The 19,682-nt window shown below is 25.1% G+C and overlaps 1 protein-coding gene across 8 annotated transcripts in view; it reads left to right on the top strand.

The window, feature by feature from the left end:
- Positions 1–19,682, top strand: part of LOC101237520 (autophagy-related protein 16-1) — a 65,769-nt gene that overhangs the window by 36,370 nt on the left and 9,717 nt on the right. For 5 of the 8 annotated variants that reach the window (XM_065787728.1, XM_065787725.1, XM_065787731.1 and 2 more), the window contains 10 exons: positions 309–398; positions 2,826–2,896; positions 2,970–3,038; positions 4,319–4,415; positions 5,432–5,485; positions 5,563–5,671; positions 13,922–13,992; positions 14,975–15,046; positions 17,781–17,904; positions 19,476–19,536. In XM_065787728.1, coding sequence (XP_065643800.1) covers positions 309–398; positions 2,826–2,896; positions 2,970–3,038; positions 4,319–4,415; positions 5,432–5,485; positions 5,563–5,671; positions 13,922–13,992; positions 14,975–15,046; positions 17,781–17,904; positions 19,476–19,536 — 818 coding nt within the window. The remainder of the gene's footprint in view (positions 1–308; positions 399–2,825; positions 2,897–2,969; positions 3,039–4,318; positions 4,416–5,431; positions 5,486–5,562; positions 5,672–13,921; positions 13,993–14,974; positions 15,047–17,780; positions 17,905–19,475; positions 19,537–19,682) is intronic. The other 3 variants (XM_065787726.1, XM_065787727.1, XM_065787730.1) reach the window with 3 other exon arrangements.

The raw sequence follows: 19,682 nt of genomic DNA, 5'->3' as shown, positions 1-19,682 counted from the left end.
ATATATATATATATATATATATATATATATATATATATATATATATAAATATATATATATATATATACTACAAACAATATATATATATATATATATATACTACAAACAATATATATATATATATATATATATATATATATATATATATATATATATATATATATATATATATATATATATACATGCATAAATCACAAACAATCAAAATAAAAATTTATTAAAAATCATTTATTGTAAAATAAATCTTTTGAAAATGTAAAAGAAAGTTATTAAACATATAAAGAATAAAGATTTATTTATTTGAATAGGCAATTAAGGATGAACACCAGGCTCTTCAAATGCTTTGCAATTCAACAGAAGAAAAGTATAAAAATCTTCAGTTTGAATACCAAGAGTTGGTAAGTTGAATTATAACATAAAGTTATATGCAATAATATATACATGTAAATTAAAATTGAATATTTTTCTACATTGTGTATATTATTATTTCAAATTAGGACCTTGCAGTACACACAATTGTTAAAGTAATACACGCAAGCACACACATTTTTGCTATATTTTTCTAATTAAAATATTTTAAATGTGATTTTGCGAATCCAACCAGATTCTTTTTTTATCTTGATCTAAATTTTTGAAAACGTTACTAAAACTGTTCTAACTTTTAAAGTATGTCGAAAATAGTAAATGAAAAATTTTGTCAACAAAGCTGTCAATTCAAATGAAGAATATTTCAAATATCCTGTTATTTGTTTTTTCTGAATTAAGGTAAAACAAAAAGAAATTATCAAATTTTGATAAGAAAATATAATAAATACAAAAGGGTCAAAAATAAAATGTAAATAAATCAATCATTCAAATAGATAAATAAAAATATTTAATAATAATGATAATTTATTTCTAAAAAAAAACATAAAAAAATATAAATTGTTTTTTGTAATTTTTACCTTGAAATCAGCATCAACAAAAGAATTTTATTTGAAGCTTTTATTCTTTTTTTTTTTAATTGTTTTTTTTTTGACGTTCATGTTGGATACCATGTATAAAATGTTTGCTGCATTGCTAATATTTGTGTCATAGGTATGGTTGTTTATGGTGACAATTGTTTTAAAAACTGATCATTTGAAATAATTGCAAAAATTTTACAGATTTTAACTTTAAAGTTTTAATATCCTTTTATATATATATATATATTTATTTTTTTGCTATAATATTTTCATTTCAAGGTGTTTTGTCATTTTTATTTAATGAGTTAAGTATAAATAGCTTTTAATTAAAAAATTGAAAAAAAAATTTGTTGGCTAAAAAGTGATAAGCACTCTTTCTAAAAATTCCTGTTAAAAAGTGATAAGCACTCTTTCTAAAAATTCCTGTTAAGTTTTGGGAACTTTCGCGACGTTTCCATGATTTAAGTATGTATAGTACATGAAACAGTCTAATAGGACAATTAAAACTTCTGCATTTCAAATTTTGTATATCATAAAAAATAAACAGTGTACAGCACTGCCTGCTTTAAGAGTTTCAATAAGGCCACTCTGCAACCAAAGTCTTACACAAGTTATGTGATTGAATAGGTCAGGGTTTAGTGTCTAAGGCAACAGCAAAGTGTTGGTTGTAAGGCTTTTGTAACAACAAAAGACCTCCAATCTCAAATCAAAAAATATTTAATGTATTTTTCTTTTCCTATATAAAATTTATGTGAATACAAATTACAGATTAATAATTTTTTTGAGAATCAGCAAGGCTTTCAAACTTTCTAAGTATTGTATTGCAACTTGCCCCACTGTAGGGTAAGGTACAACATTTTTTTACACTTTTTTTTTCACTTTCATGGTTAACTAATATTGTATTATATTAAAAAGTATTCCATTAATATGTTACCAAAATCTATTTTTGTTCTATAAAAAGTTGTTCTAATGTTTAATAAAAAATAAAAAATCCAAGTTATAGGAAATAGATATAGTTTTTTAAATTGTGTTGCAACTAACTCTGGCCTACCCTACACACAACCTGAATACTAATCAGCTATGCCAGCAGGTAGACACCTGCATGGTCTTCTTGTCTTTGCACCGCAAATTTAACCGCATGTTTAACTGGCTTGTCATTGCTAGAGATCGTCACACCGAAAGAACAACTGGCAAATCTAGCTCCTTAATTCAACACGCCAAAAATAGTTGCTTTCAAATTAGGGAGTTTCAATCACAATCAAGCCAACTGCCTACTTGAGTTGTGTGTGATATTGTGTACTGGAAGCTGCTTCTTCTGAACACCAAAATCAAGACCTACTACCTACAACAACAACCATCTATTCTAAATACAAAAACCTTCAGACATAACTGTTTTAAAATTTCTAAAACATGTCAAAGTTTTGTCTCATTAACAGTTTTAAATGATTCGTTTGAGATTATTATTATTCAGATTGTTATTTGTTCTAATCACTAATCAACAGCTTGCACAATGAAAGGTTTAATGACAATGAGTCATTTCAACAGATCCTCAATTATTTCTTTAGCTCAAAATCTAAAGAGTTCATGTGAACAGTATTTGTTCTTTCTCAAAGCCTTAGCAAAATCTAAAGAGTTCATGTGAAAAGTATTTGTTCTTTCTCAAAGCCTTAGTAAAACGTCACGTCAGCAAAACGTCATAAACAATAATGGTTCATATATAAGATTAGCTTTGAAAAATAAAATTTTTATGATAAATAAATTTAAAAAAATAATGCTCTTTACTTTTTAGTCAACCCAAAATATGTTTGTGCGTGTGTGTGTGTGTGTGTATTTGTGCATGTGCACAAAAATAATTGTTTTGAAACTTCCATTTTATTTTAGGTACAAAGGTGTATGCATCAAAAAGCATTAGAAGCAGATCTTCTTAACATGCAAAATGAAGTTTTGGCTAGGTATTATTAATTCAGCAAATCATATTCTTTGCTTTTTTTCACATTTCAGTAATTATTCAATTTATTTTTTTAGTAGGAGGCAACAAAAGCTTCAACAAGAGTTGATCGATGCAGCAAATGAACCTATTTTTCTACCACCTGTGTAATAAATAAAACAAATGATTAAATACTTACATTAAATAGCTATAATTTATATGCATCATTTTTATGGTATGATAATATTTGAACTTATAACGGATGGTGGTGGTGGTAGATGGTATTAGTAATTGAAACTTTTTATTTACTGAAAATAAATGTACAAAAATCAATTAATGAAAGATTTCTAAAGTAAAATAATTTTGTTAAAATGTTTTTGTTATAAAAACAGTATGAACAAGTAATGTGTGTAAATAATTATATACTACAAATCCAGTTAATTAACTATAGTTTACCAATAACAGTGTTTATATGTAAGGGTGCAACATTAACTTAATTATCCTCATATATAAGTGATTAAATCAGATGTAGTTGATTTCAAGCTAAATTTTTTTTTATTAATCTATACTTTATTTTACATTAAAATCCATTCTGTTCTGGTTTATATGTTAATCTACAGTTATCTGTAGAAACTTGTTAGTTTAAAACATAGTAGACAAATGATAATATTGACTACTAGTTTGTTAGGAGTACTTATCCAAGTACTTATCTTTAAGAAACAAAGAAAAAGACTTAAAAATGTTTAATCTGTAATACTTAGATAATGCAACAGAGCTAACAGACTTTTAAATTGAATTTTTGCAAACTCATTAGTGAAGCTAGACACAACCATCTTATGAGAGGAAGAGACCATTCTATTTCTCTGTTTTTTAACCCTAAATATGATGCATTTGAATGTATACTGTGTTGAAAAATTACAAACTGTGTTTATTATAAACTCTGTTTATTTGGATGGTTAATAAAGCAACTTTTTTGAAAATATCTGATTCAACCCCCTAAATGTGTTCAATATAATAAAATAGGACTGTGTTTGAAAATTTTTAAATTAAAAAATGTTTTAAGTGGTTCCTCAAGACCTTTAAATATTTATTGGGATCCTAATATTGTTTAAAAAAAGTTCAACCTGGATCTCAAAAGAAAAAAATTACATCAAAATTTCAAAAACATTAGTTATATTATGCAAAATGATTGTTTTAGAATTTTTGCATAAAAACTAAGGTTTTTTAAATTAAAAAAAAAAATTCATTTTACATATTTTTTATAGTAAATTATTTTTATATTAAAAACCCATTTAGTATTCAATAAGTTTGTAGGAACTTCTAATAAATATTTTTATATTTAAAGTTTTTAAAATCTAGTGTTATTTAATTATATTGAACACTTTTAGGAGGTTGAAAAAATATATACATATTGAAAATGAATTTTTTTTTTCATGTTATTTTTTAGATCATTAAGTCCTGAAAATGGTAAGAGATCTTCAAGCTATTCTAGCTTAGGAATGATCTACTTAACTTCTGTCCCAGATCGACCTACACAATCAACAGTAAGTTCTATTAATTCAAGAATAATGAGGAATTTCTTTTATTCAATTTTTTACATAACATTTATTTTTTCTACACAAAGCATTTTTAAAGGGTTTGACAACCTTTCCCCTAAACATCTGTATTAGTCCTTAAACAGTTTTTTATGCCAAGTATTAATCTAATAATGGGATTGAAATACCCTTCAAAAGGATTTTTTAAACATTGTTTAAATCATTTTTAAACAGGATTAAAATACTCTTCAAAAGCATAAAATTATTTTTTACAGGAAATTACAAACATTACAAACTTTAAATAATTAATGTTTAAAAACAAGTTTTTTAAACTTTTATAAAATTTTATTTAATTATATAATATGTATATTATATTTATATAATTATGGTATAATTATAAATGGTAAAAAACATTTTTTTACCATTTATAAATATTTTACCATTATCTTTTACCATTCATCTTAAAAAGAAATTACAAGTCTTGATATATTGTGCGAACAGATTTTTTTTATTGATAAAGTATGGTTTGTTTGATAAAATTTTTATTTCATGAGCACTTTCCTATCTATACAAAACAGTAGAATTGTCTTTAAAAAGTTAAATACACTTTTTTTAAATACTAAATTACATAAATTTTTATGCAATTTAGTATTTTATCTTTAATTAACATTATTATGTTTTCTCTATTATGGCTTTTAAATATAGCATTCGTAGTTTTGTAACTAAGCAATTCATTTAAATGTAGCATTTGTAGTTTTGTAACTAAGCAACTCCTTTAAATGTAGCATCTGTAGTTTTGTAACTAAGTAACTTATTTAGATGTAGCATCTGTAGATTTGTAATTAAGTAACTTATTTAGATGTAACATACATAGTTTTGTAACTAAGCAACTCATTTAAATGCAGCATACATAGTTTTGTAACTAAGCAACTCATTTAAATGCAGCATACATAGTTTTGTAACTAAGCAACTCATTTAAAAAAATCTGCAGTGTAGCAACTGTGAAACTTATTTAATTTTTGCAGGAAAAAAATTTGGGAAAAGGAAATCAAACTTTCTGGTTTTATTCTACCTTGCAGGCTTGTATATTTCTATTGTTGTTGTCATTATGTTACACTTTTTCATTAAATGCAAATTCTTTTTTTATATCAAATAGGAATGCCATGAAGGAGAAGTCATGACAGTGCGTTTTAGTCCTTCTGGAAAATACTTTGTAACTGGTGGTTCCGATCGAAAAGTTAAAATCTGGGAAATAGATGGAAGAGGTATGTTTTTTTGACAATAAATTTTTGTAAATATTTATACATATATGAATAAATATATAAACTATATAAAATTTATATATAAATACAGGGGTGTGGAGTCGTAAAAAAAAAGTACCAACTCTGACTCCGACTCCAATCCTTGAAATTTCTAGAGTATGACTCTGACTCTGACTCCAAAGCTAAATGAATATGGGCAAAAATTCTTTTTACAAATTTATGAAAATTTTTTTGAATTCTTTAAAAAATATTACGTGATAATTGAAAATATTTTTTTTTACAAAATATATGAAAAAGTCTTTAAAGGTTAAATATTTTGTACATGCATGTGCAATTCCAAGAAGTTTTACTATTGAAGTTGGAGTCACGATTTTGTTTAGCGAATCCGACTCCGCTACAAATGTTGTGACTCTCACTCCATGACTCCGACTCCACAGCCCTGTAAAAATATAAAAAGATAAAATATGTATAAAAGCCTTGTTATGAGGTTTTGTTAGGTAACGGAAAAGTGTAACATAAGTAAATGTAACTTAACTCAGTACACATTTGTTGTTAAAAGTTAAATTGCTTCAGTTGCATATTTTAAAGTACTGCATTGTAATTAAATTCATTTGAATTGTAATAAAGTTTATTTGAACGTTGAAAATTACTTACAGTCTAAATATCTTTAAATTAAACATTTTTTTTTTTATAAAAAAAATATCACAATAAAGTTTATCTATGTTGTTTGAAAAAAGATATTAAAAAAAATTTAAATACTTTTTTAATTATTTTTTTGAGTAATTTAGTTCTATTGCGGCCAATTGTAATAATCTTCTCCAGCCAATAGTAATCATTTAATATTTAAATATTTAATGCAATTATTTAAAGTTTTTTTTTGTTTTGTTAACAAATCAACACAAGTGCATTGCATAAATATAAATTGCACAAGAGGCCACAATAATAAACGTTAAAAAGTCCTTACGGTCTTATCACTGAGCATCGCAGAAGCGCTAGGAATTTCACACCACATTTTTTATTGATGTTGCAAATATGACCAGAGCTGGATTTCAATCGTGGACCTCTTGATATAGAGGCAAGTGGTCAAATATTTCCATCTTTTTCACAAAATAGATCAACTTATATTATAGTCCTTATATATTATTATCATATGTTATTTGTGGGTGGTTGGAACTATCATGAATATAGTTCAGCGTACTATCAGATTTATGTTAAGATTGCGTACTAACAGATTTATGGTAAGGTTGCGTACTATCGGATTTATTGTCAGATTTATGATATGGTATGATTTTCATACTAGATTAAATGGAATTAAATTATCAACCTCAATTCGGCAAAACCTCGAAGGTAAGGTCGGCAATAAATTGCTGACCTCAAACACTTTTAGGTCGGCATTGCCGAATGCCGACACCAATTTGGAGGGTTGTGAATATATATATATATATATATATATATATATATATATATATAATATATATATATATATATAGAGAGAGAGAGAGAGAGAGAGAGAGAGAGAGAGAGAGAGAGAGAGAGAGAGAGAGAGAGAGAGAGAGAGAGAGAGAGAGAGAGAGAGAGAGAGAGACGTGTGTGTATATATATTGGCTTTTTTTAATGCTGCTTTATCTTTTTTCTAAAACTTTTTTTCGGTAAACAGATGTATTATCCAGCATTCAACATCCAGCTTAGGATGTTGAATGCTGGATCTTGTTGACTCAATGCATGGGTTTTGCTCAAATGACTAGGCAATTCATTCTATTATCTCTTAATGAAGGAGCAAAAATGCTGGTAGTCAGGAACTCTGTGGTAGATGTAGGCTGACTCCATCAACAGCTGTAAAATATCAGACTACTAAAAGTGCCATGTTGCATATAGAGGTGTCCCTGTTCATACTTTTGATGCGCATTGTTGAGGCCACAAACTGGTTGATCCATTGCTTGACTTTCATAATACTCCAACTTCTGTATTTAAAGTTATTTCCTGACTCTTAGACTCTTCTACAGCTTGTCTGGAAAACTTACTTGGACATATTTGGACAACATACCTGTTATAGTTTTGCAGCCTGCAAAATTCAAAGGATTTATGTTGGCACAAGAGTGCTGTACTAAGCCAATGTCAGGTCAGCAAAAAACTTTGGATTTTTTGCTTTCTGTTATAAAAGTGTTAATGATTAATTGATTATAAAAGCTTTTTTATAATTGCTTTATAAGAGCATAGCTATAGACAATAATATTTTAATGTAGCAGTTAAACTTTATGTAAATATATAGCATATTTATAAATTAGTGATTTTTCAGTTTCGAAGTTGTTTTTTAACGACAGCAACAAAAAAAAGCATAGTTCATTTATTACATTTTTATTGGTTTTAAAGTTTCAATCACAAAAAGAGCATTGTTTAGAAATATAAATTAAGTTTGTGCTGTTTCGCTTATGTGCAAAGAGTTTGTTAATGACAAATTCCTGTTAAAAAATGAGTAGACAGTTTACACTTTTTTTTTTTTTTTTTTCATCAATAAACCTTGTCAAATTTGAAAAAACAAGTAATTACAATAAATAAATTATAAAAGAATATATATAGATATAAATATCATATAGCAGCTTTTTTATTCATTTCATTATTTTTACGCGCTGAAACTTTTCAGATTTTTAGATTTAATATCCTATCGTAAAATAAAGATAGGTCAGCTTTTGGGTTGGCATTGCTGAATGCCAATCTAAATTTTGCTGGCTGAATTTTACTGACAGAAGTGTTCTCCTAAGCTGTTATCTATACGTTCAAAACTATTTAACAAGTGCTTATTAAAGTCTTGTTTTCCAGCTTTTTCCAGTTTATTTTCAAATGTTTTCCTCTATTTTCAAAAATTCTGGAGAGCGATCTGACTCATCTAACTACTGTCCTATCAGTCTTTTTCCTATCAGAAGCAAGGTTTTTAAGTCTTAAATTAACAAACACTTAATCTCTCATTTTGAATCTAATACCTTACTTTCTGATTATTAATATGGATTTCGATCTTCTTGTTCTACAGCTGATTTGCTAACAGCAATAACCTATAGGTTTTATCATGCATTAGATAGATGTGTAGAGGTAAAGACTATCACTCTTGACATTTCTAAAGCCTTTTTTTAAAGTTTAGCATGCTGATCTTCTCTATAAGTTTTCTTCTTACAGTGTATCATCTTTAAGATTATTGAATCCTTGCCTACCAATTGTAGTATAAAAATTATCCTCGATGGGCAGCACTCTTCTTCAATTTCAAGCCTTAGCCCTATACTTTTTTTAATTTACATTAACGATCTCCCTAAAATTCTCACATCTATGGTAGCATTGTTTGCTGATGAAACTACAATTTATTCTTGTCTTGATATGAAGCTAACATTCTGATTGCTGATTGCATGAGTTTTAAAAAGGATCTCACTTCTGTTACAGCATGGGCTCTCATTGGCTGGTGAACTCATTTAAACTCAATTTTTTCAGCTAATTGTTATCGCAACAATCTAGATCTTCCTATGTTTATAAATAATAATGTACTTGATGAGTCATATACCCTTTGTCTTTTAGAATTAACTCTTACTTCTAGTCTTTCTTGGAGACCATAGATCAAATCGATTGCAAAATTAGCATTCACTAAGGTTGCATTTCTTTGATTTTGTTGCTTTTTTACTCTGAATTCTATTCTTTATCTCTATAAATATCAAATTTGTCCTTGTATGGAATACTGTTGCCATATCTGGAGGGATCGTTTAATTGATGCCCTTTTCTCTTTTAGACGAGGTACAACAACGCATTGTAAATATAGTTGGACCTGTACGCTTGCAGCTTACCTTCAACCATTCTCACATTGTCGCAATGCTGCTTCCCTTTCTCTTTTCTATAAATAATATAATGGGCGCTTCTCTAAAGAGCTAGTGTCTCTTGTGCAATCTACTGAAGTTCATTCTTGTGTTACTCGTCATTCAATTAAATCATTTTAATGTGACTGTTCCTAAGTGCTTCAAAAGTTCTTATTTGTCTGGTTTTTTTCCTCAAACATCAGTTCTTTGGAATTAGCTCCCTTCATGTTGTTTTCCTGATTCATATAATTTGCAACCTTTCAAGTTGTCTGTTAATTGTGTTCTTGCTCTATAAACTTCATCTTTTCTCTTCTAATAACTTCCAACTCTAATAGTGGTTGCTTGCAGCCTTGTGAGAAGTAAAAATGTATATATATATATATATATATATATATATATATAATATATATATATATATATATATATATATATATATATATATTTATTTATATTAGTAAAAATACTTATCTAAGTTTTTTTCTTCTACAAATTGTTTTACAATCAGTAGGTTCATCAGGAAGATTGTCTAAACATCAAAAAATTTAAATTATGGAAAAAAAAATTTCACAGGAAGTTGGGAATTGTTATAATTAATTATTTAATAACTGCAGTTATTTTGCAATCAGTAAGTTATATCAACTACATTAAAATTAAAAAATTAATCATGAAAAGAACTCTTTTGAATTTGGATAATCTTGGTCATTTTTTTAATAATTTTTCAAAAGTTACTTATTTTTATGTCTGCATTTTAAAATTAGTTCAGATTTTTTTTAAAATAATTTTTCTTGATTGAAATGAGTAATAATTTCCATTTGCCCTCGGTTAAGGCAATATAATGTTTATCAGGGTTGTTTTGTGAGGAAACAATGCATTTGTAAATAATATTTTTTGATAAGCATTTGCCATTCATAGGGCAGTTAATTTTTTGCTAGTGATTACAATTTTCAGTTTTTTTTTCTTTAAGAATTCATTTTTATTAATCAATGCAATATTGTGGCAGTATGGTATATATATATATATATATATATATATATATATATATATATATATATATATATATATATATATATATATATATATATATATATATATATATATATATATATATATATATATATACATATATATATACATATATATATATATATATATATATATATATATATATATATATATATATACATATATATATACATATATATATATAAATATATATATATATATATATATATATATATATATATATATATATATATATATATATATATATATATATATATATATATATATATATATATATATATGAATGCTTGACTTGTTAATTGCACAATTTACCTTACATCTTGAGCATTTCATTCCCAAATCAGCTCCTATTTGTCCTATTTGTCTCCTGGAGATTGTACAGTTATTAGCGGCATGCACAATTTTTTGCTGTTGGCAAGTTGTAATTATAGGTTTTCTACCACTTCTTTTCTGCTATTTGCTTTGTGCAATAATTTGTTGGATCATTTACAAAATTATTGATCAAACGTGGTGAGCATTTCAGTTTGCAAGCAATTGCCCTGTTTGATAAACTCAATGGCCTGTATGCTTCGATGTTGAAATATGACATGAGTTAATAATTTCAGCACAGTTTTTACAAAAAGTTTCAAGTTGTAAGCAAAATCTCTTTTTCTTCAATGTTTTTATGTACAATAATGTTATTTGCACAGTCAGGACAACAAATGTACAAATAATGTACATCATTTTAGTATAGAAAAGTTTTAATCGTAATCCTAGTTTTATTCTCAATATTTTTAGTAGTTTATCTTATACATATATAATTGTAAATTTTTAAAAGTTTTAAAATATTAAACCATTATATCACTGTTTTCATATAATATCATTATAGTAATATTTTAATACCATGATTTAATACAAAGAGCTTACAATATATACAATGATATATGCTTTGTCTTTTTTTTTGATTGGAGAGTTTAATTCTTCTTGGCATTTATTATAATGTATTTTATAATTTTAAAATATAAAAAATTTAATTCGAAAACAGAATTTATTACTATTTGTTTTTTTAATTTGAAAACAGAATTTATTACTATTTTGCAATTGCTATTTGTTATCTAAATTAACTCAACTACTTTACAAAAATGCAAAATTTTTGCATATGCTTCCTTGAACTGATAGTGAACTTTCTCAGTGCTATATTATTGTTATTATTATTATCATTACATACATACATACATACATACATACATACATACATACATACATACATACATACATACATACATACATACATACATACATACATACATACATACATACATACATATATATATATATATATATATATATATATATATATATATATATATATATATATATATATATATATATATATATATATATATATATATATATATATATAGATATATATATATATATATATATATATATATATATATATTGTTATTATTGTTATCATTATATATATATATATATATATATATATATATATATATATATATATATATATATATATATATATATATATATATATATATATATATATATATATGTATATATATATATATATATATATATATATATATATATATATATATATATATATATATATATATTGTTATTATTGTTATCATTTTATATATATATATATATATATATATATATATATATATATATATATATATATATATATATAATGCAATTTAGATAACAAGGTTATAAATGTCATTGTCTATTCTTGGAAAAAAATTTGGTCAGTGGGACCCTCTGTCCCGGAGAAATTAGAAAGAAAAAAGAAAAAACATTATTTGCCATTAAAAATTAAAAAAAAAGAGGTCCTCAAGTTTTAATTTGAGCGGTGCCCAAATACCATTGGCCCTGTCAAAATGGTCTATAATAGCTTCTGATTGTGCACCACGGTTTTAAATGGTTTTATAATTTGAGGTAATTAAAGTATAAATAGATTCATGTAAATTATTTTGTTTATTTCAAAAACTGATCTACCAATAGATTTGATAAACAAACCTATTCCTCATCAGCCAAGTCATTTTTTACAAAAAAGTTAATTATTTGGTTTAGCGTTTTCACTTCTCTTCACTCCTCTCCATTCCTCATATAAAAATATTAAAAAAAGACTAATGATTATGGTTTCTCTGTTAAAAACCTCTGTTGGATTTTCAATGCTCAAATGCAGTTGTAGATATATATTTTTAGTTCTTAAACACTTTGAGTGTAAAAATGTGCTAGCTTCGTGAACAGATACTTTTTCCAAACAGCTGCATTTAACAGCATTATTAAACAAGAGATGCTAATCTTTACTTAAATTAATGTGGTTGATTTGTGTAATCTCACAAACAACACAGAAAGGTTTTACTTCTTGTTATTTCTCACTTTTATTATGTTGTGTGTTACATTAAGTTCACTAATTTATATGATTTTCCTAGTCACTTTTCCATCTAATGCTCGAAATAAATGCTGGAATAATAATCTATTAAAGAGTAAAATGCAAAATCTCTACTGTTGTGGGCTATAATTTTTTAGATTGTATAAAAAACACCACAATTATCTAACCTGTGTTAGTAGCACGTCATTACATCGAATTATGCCCAGTTTACAAAATGAAATCCAGCTTAATTTATTTGTAAAATAAAGCTATTGGTAATGTTTTCAGCAGAAAAAAGCAAAACATGACCACCTTGCACAGAGCCTGGTTGTTTTAAAATTAAAAAATGCAACTCATTTATAGTTCTTTGAAACCCTGTTGAATCAGAAAAATGAAGGTGTGAATGGTTATTTACGTTTTTTCTTTTTGCTTGCTCTAGTTCTCCATTTGAAAGTGTAAAGTGTCATTTTTCATATTTTTTAATTTATTTTTTGTTTTTTTAACTATATTATATATAATTAGGTTTATATATGATGATTTTGAATATAAAAAAAAGGAAGAAAGCTTTTCTTTTTTATTAACCAATTTTATACATAGCAATAATATTGGTGGTTTCGATTTTGGGACCCATTAAATATTCGAGGATCTTGAGGGACCCCTTAAAATATTTTTATTCAAAAAAATTTTAAATCTAGTGTTTTTGTATTAGAAAGAACACATTAAGGGGGTCTCTGCATATATTTTTCAAAAATGTTGTTTTTTGGGACACCCTAATATATATATATATATATATATATATATATATATATATATATATATATATATATATATATATATATATATATATATATGTTTATATTATATGTATATATATATATATATATATATATATATATATATATATATATATATATATATATATATATATATATATATTAAATATATAAGTATGAAATTTAACAATATTAAGATTAAAAAAATTGAGATGTGATTTGAAAGTTCTTGTTTTTTATTAAGGTGCTTTTAAGGAGTTAGCAACATTAACTGGTTGTCGACAATCTGTAACTTGTACAAGATTTGATCTTTTGGTGAGATTTGTATTCACTTTATAATTATAGGCCACTTCAGTGTTTAAACAAAAAAGTTATTAGAAATAAAATTGACTTTATAAAGATACTAGATTATAAAATTAAATATATTGATAATGAATAAAAATGTCTTTTATTTTAGGGGTTACTTTATGTTTTTATGTATTTGTCAGAGTTTACTTTATAATTTGTACATACTTGTCAAAGTACTGTATAATATATTTATTTAGTTGTTAGGTACTTTTTTTTTTAAATTACAATACCTAGTTAGTGTTTATAAATAATAGTATTGATAGTATTAATGAACAATAGTGGCAGATATATATAATTACAGCTAACTAATGTATTAAATAAATATAATTTATAAAATCTAAGCCTAAATATCACAACTAAAATATATTATAGACTCGATAATCAATATATTAGCATTATTAAAAAAAGTTTTGAAATTATGGATAATTAGAAATAGTTTTTTTGAAATATTATTTATAAAGATGTTGTTTGTTTTTAAACAAATTTACTTGTTTATCAAAACTGCATTAAACAAATCCTAAAAAAAGTTTTCAATTTTTTTTAATTTTTTAACTGCGTTATTGAAATAAATCCAGCATTGTACTTATAGTGTAACCATATAGGCTGAAAAAAAACATTTAGAAACTTGATTTTATGTTATATTACCTTAGAAAAGTTAAATCTTTTTAGTAAATAATAAATTTTAGTAAATATGGTAATCTCTTTGGCTATTAAATTTTGAAGGTTGAATTTTATTATTATTTTTTTTAAGTTTGAAAACCCTCTGGAATAATTTAATTATGTAGGCAATGCAAATGAATTTTGAAATGTATTTAACTGCATGCAGCTCAATCCAAATAAATTTTGGAGTGTATTTAACAGCATGCAGTGCCAATGCAAATGAGTTTTGAAAAATTATTAATGCAATTCATTTTTTGAGTTTTCTTTATTATTTCGCTTTTAAATTCAGGAAAAATTGATCTTGGCTTCGTCAAATGATAATGCTTGTTGGATATGGAGTATAAATGATCTAAGATTACGAGTAAGTAACCATTATACTATGTTGCAGTATGTTGTTAATTTTTGATTTAGTGCCACTGTTTTTAAAACAATTTTTAAAACCTAAATAGTACAAAATCAGGAAAAAAACTGTTAATAGGCAGTAATAACAATAATAAAGGAAAACTAATTAAAAAAAAAAAAAGAAAGTAAAGGAAATGCAATAAAAAGCAGGTAAACAGATTTTGCAGAATTCTAGAAAATCCTATCTGCACTAATATCATATAGAATGATTCTGATTAACGCTTGAGTAAAAAAAACTCAGTTATCAAAAAACAAATTATAAAAAATAATAAAAAAAATAAAAAAAGTAAAAAAAGTAATAAAAACAAATATTTATATTATATTTATTATATTTATATTGTAATATTCTGACATATTGTTTTCTGTATATTTTTATGTGCTGCTTTAAATATTAATTAATTTAAAAACTAGCACGTGAAAGTCTCTATTAATCATTTTTATCAGTATAAAGATAAGAAATATACTATGTGGACGATATATTGTCAATTCTGATATGTTTGTATAGCACTCTTTTTATGTGCTGTAAATATTATTTATTTAGAAAAAACTAGCACATGAAAATTAATATTTGATAGTTTGTTTATTTTTAAAGCTTTACATAAATATTTGTTATTTTGTTTAATAAGTGTTACATAAAAATTTTTAAAACTTAGTTTTATGTCTGTTTTATTTCTTATCGATTTTATTTCTTTAGTCTGAATTTATTTCTGCATATCCATTTTATTTAACTCAAGAAGATATTTAATAATATATTCTCAAACATTTATTACCAAGTCTTTATGTCTATAATTAACTAAGTTTTACATCTAGTTTGAGTTCTAAAGAATATCATTCTCTGTGCCCAAGTTTGATCTTGTTTGACAAAATATGATTTCATGTTGATTTTCTAAAAAAAACAGACAATATCTAATATATTTTCAAATTCAATTTTTAACTGACCAACATTGTTAACTTCATCTTCATCTTCAAAACAATCTTCTCTATCATTACCAACATTATCTTTATCAACATTATCTTGTTGCATTATTATTTTCATCATTGTATAAATCATTTTGTATTCCAAATCAAATATTCTTTGTTTTTATAAAAGTGTGTCACAAGAAGCTAAATGTATGCCATGGTTGAAATATAACTGGTAAATTGCTGGACTCTCTCTACCAAAAAAAAATTGCTGGACTCTCTCTACCAAACTTAATCATCATAGGTGCACCATCACAAGTTGGTGCAATAATATCCTTCTCAAAAGAAATCTTAAAGTTTTATAAATAAGTTTTAACTAGATCAACTAAGTCAGATGCAGAACAAGGTCCAAAAATTCACATTAGATCACATTTTTGCTATTACAGGTAAATTGGCTTTTTATCTTAAAAGTAGTAACATTGGATGTTACAAAGCTTTCTACTTCTTGCACATTTTGCATCGAATATATTTACATTTAAATAATCCTGTTTTTTTAAATAAAGTTGCAGATTGAAATTCAATGGAATTTGACTCAGTAAGTTTGGTGGTTGTTTGTAAGCTATTACCAGGTGTATATTTGAAAAAACCTTTTTTACTCTCTCATTAGATGGTAAACTGAACTAAAGATAAGTTTTATTTAAAATAGGTTGACACTTGTAAGTGTTATAACTAAAATAAAAATTTATTTTTAAACTTTAGGGTGTGTTAGTTTTGAGGTGTTGGGTTTTGGGGTGTTGGCACTTGTAGTTTTGCATTGTGAAAAGCTTTTTCTATTACAATAATTTTTTTACATTTGATTATGCCCTTAAAAAGCTATGTTTAGATGAACTAAAATTATTTCTGAAAGATTGTAATTATGGGGTATTTATAACATAGCTTTTTAGTGGCATAATCAAATGTAAAAACAAATATTCTTTTTGAAAGATTATATGGAGTGTTTACTTAATGTGATCAGGGTAATGTCTCTTTTAATATAGGTAGTTATGGATGTGTGTTTCTTTTGGTTGTTGTATATTTGTTGTTTTTAAGGATAACAGATACATTTAGAAAATTAATTATATCATAGATATTTTCTTTTTCAATAAGTTCGATGCTATAGTCTAGTGCAAAGAAAACACTTGGTTTTGACTTTTTAAATATTTAAAAAAAGTTTTTTCTCATTCAAATTAATACTAGGTACTAGATAGATAACATTTGTATAATTGGATTTTACTTGGAATTGAAATATGGCTTCATAGCTTTGAAGTTTTCTACAAATTTATATATATGTATGTTATAAAGATCTCAAACTTTTGAGTTCTTTGTGACAATTCAAGCAAAATTAGGTTAATTTATTATTTAAAAATCGTTTCTAGTATTTCAAATTCATTTCATTCAAAAAAAAAAAAACTAATTCATTAATAAAAATTCATTCAATGTCTAATAAACTTTGGAAGGAAATTTGAGTTTTTTATTGCTAAGTTAGCCCAACAGTTTTTCCAATCAAATTTGATTGGTCAAAATAAATATTAAGAGATCAAAACATATTTTTTCCAAAAGTAGATAATCATTGATCGGCCATTATTTTCAGCGCTGATACAATAGTAATATAATAATAAAAATAAAATGCAGAATGAATGCGCAATATTTAGATAAAGATAAGGTCGGGGGAAGGAGAGGTATTTTAGATAAAAATGTTTTATTTCATCCTATTACTTATTTATTTTTGATTTTTTTAATAAAATTCACTTTAGCATACTTTGACTGGACACAGCAATAAAGTAATGACAGCAAAGTTTCTTGGAACAGATTCTAGCAAAATAGCGTCTGGAAGTTATGATAGAACAATAAAAGTATGGGATTTAAGAAGCAAAGTTTGTAAGTAGTTGCAACCTTTTGCAACTGGTTGCAATTGGTTGTAAACCCTTTATATATTGCATAGGATTGCTCATATTTAATTCATGAAAAGGCATTTAAAGGGTGACAATTGAAGAATGGAACTGGGTTCAAAGAGTGACAACTTCCTTAAAATTTGAGATAAAATGATAAGGATTTTATTTTACTTTATGTATTTTATTTAGAATGTATTTTATTTTTTATATGTACTTATTTTAAAAGTATGTACATATTTTTTATATGTACATATTTTTTATATGTATATGTCTTTTATATGCACATACTTTTATGTACATATTTTAAAATGTATTTTATTTTTTATTTTAAATTATAAGACATGTATTTGAGTATTTAAATTACAGTGGGTAAATAATAAAATAAGAAGTATTTTAAATATTCCACTTTAAAGCAGAGAGCATTTCCTTAAAAGTATCATCTGTGAAAAATAGACTGTTATGGATAGCTTTTTAAAAAAATAGCAAGAAATAACAAATGCTATAAAACTTGCTATAAATCATAAAATCTATATTAGACAAACACTTTAGAAATATTCTAGGTTGTTATCACATCGGAAATTTTTAGAATATTTTTAAAGGTATTTTTACAAGATCAATTGGTAGCATCTTACATGCTAAATTATAGCTTAAATTGAACTCATACAGAGTTTAGCTCAGCTTATAGCAGGCCTATTAAATAATGTCACAATAATAATGACTTAGTTAAAAATAACTGATTATATATATATATATATATATATATATATATATATATATATATATATATATATATATATATATATATATATATATATATATATATATATATATATATTAGTGATGTGCCATCGGCAAAGGCCGATTAAGGCTAATTATAGAGTTTAATGTATGTATATAAAGGTAATATCTTAATATTAGGTATGCAACTTGCATATATAAGGTGTGCCTATGCATCTATTTATTTTGGTTTATTAGTCAATACCGATGCATCGGCCAATGCCGATTAATCAACCGGTGCCATCGGCCGATTAATCGGCCAATGGTTTAGCCGATTAATCCGTTGCTGGTTACCAATAGCATAAGCTAGTAGGTCGAATCACTTCTGATGAATAGGAACATGTTAAATATGTAATTTAAATTTTTAATATCATTATAATACCCTTAAATAAATACATTAAACCTATTATTAGCCACAATCAGCATTAGCCGATGGCACATCACTAACATATATATATATAAGCAATTTTCTTTTTTGATTTACATTACATTTTAAGGGGGTTATGACTCTTTAAATCCTAGTCCTATTTTTAAAATGCCATCTACTATGTGAATTTGTTTTCGTTTTTTAAAGTTGTTTATTTAACTTCAAGTTTATAAATGTTTTTATAGATGCATGACTGTTATTTTTTTCATATTTTTTATATACCTTTGCATATTTATATATTATATTTGTGTTTTTTTAGTATAGTTTATACTTCTTTGTTAGTGCTAGTATAATTGCTTCCAATTCTGTTATATTTTATTTTTGTCTTTTTTGACACTCTTGTATTTAAACAGGCACTAAAACAATCTTTGCAGGATCCAGTTGTAATGATCTTGTTACGTCAGACATTGCAGGGTAGCACATTTTTGCTTTGATTTTTCTTTCATAGATATATTTGCAAAATATTCACATTTTTTAGTCTGTGTGTTATCTTGACTTTTCTGCAATTTGTTTAAAGCTTATATTTATTCTGTATAATAATAGTAATAAAAAATATTATT

Source organism: Hydra vulgaris, chromosome 01 (assembly GCF_038396675.1).
Source record: "Hydra vulgaris chromosome 01, alternate assembly HydraT2T_AEP".
Classification (NCBI taxonomy): Eukaryota; Metazoa; Cnidaria; class Hydrozoa; order Anthoathecata; family Hydridae; genus Hydra; species Hydra vulgaris.
The sequence above is the reverse complement of the archived record's forward strand: the minus strand, read 5'-3'. Positions and strand labels throughout refer to the sequence as shown.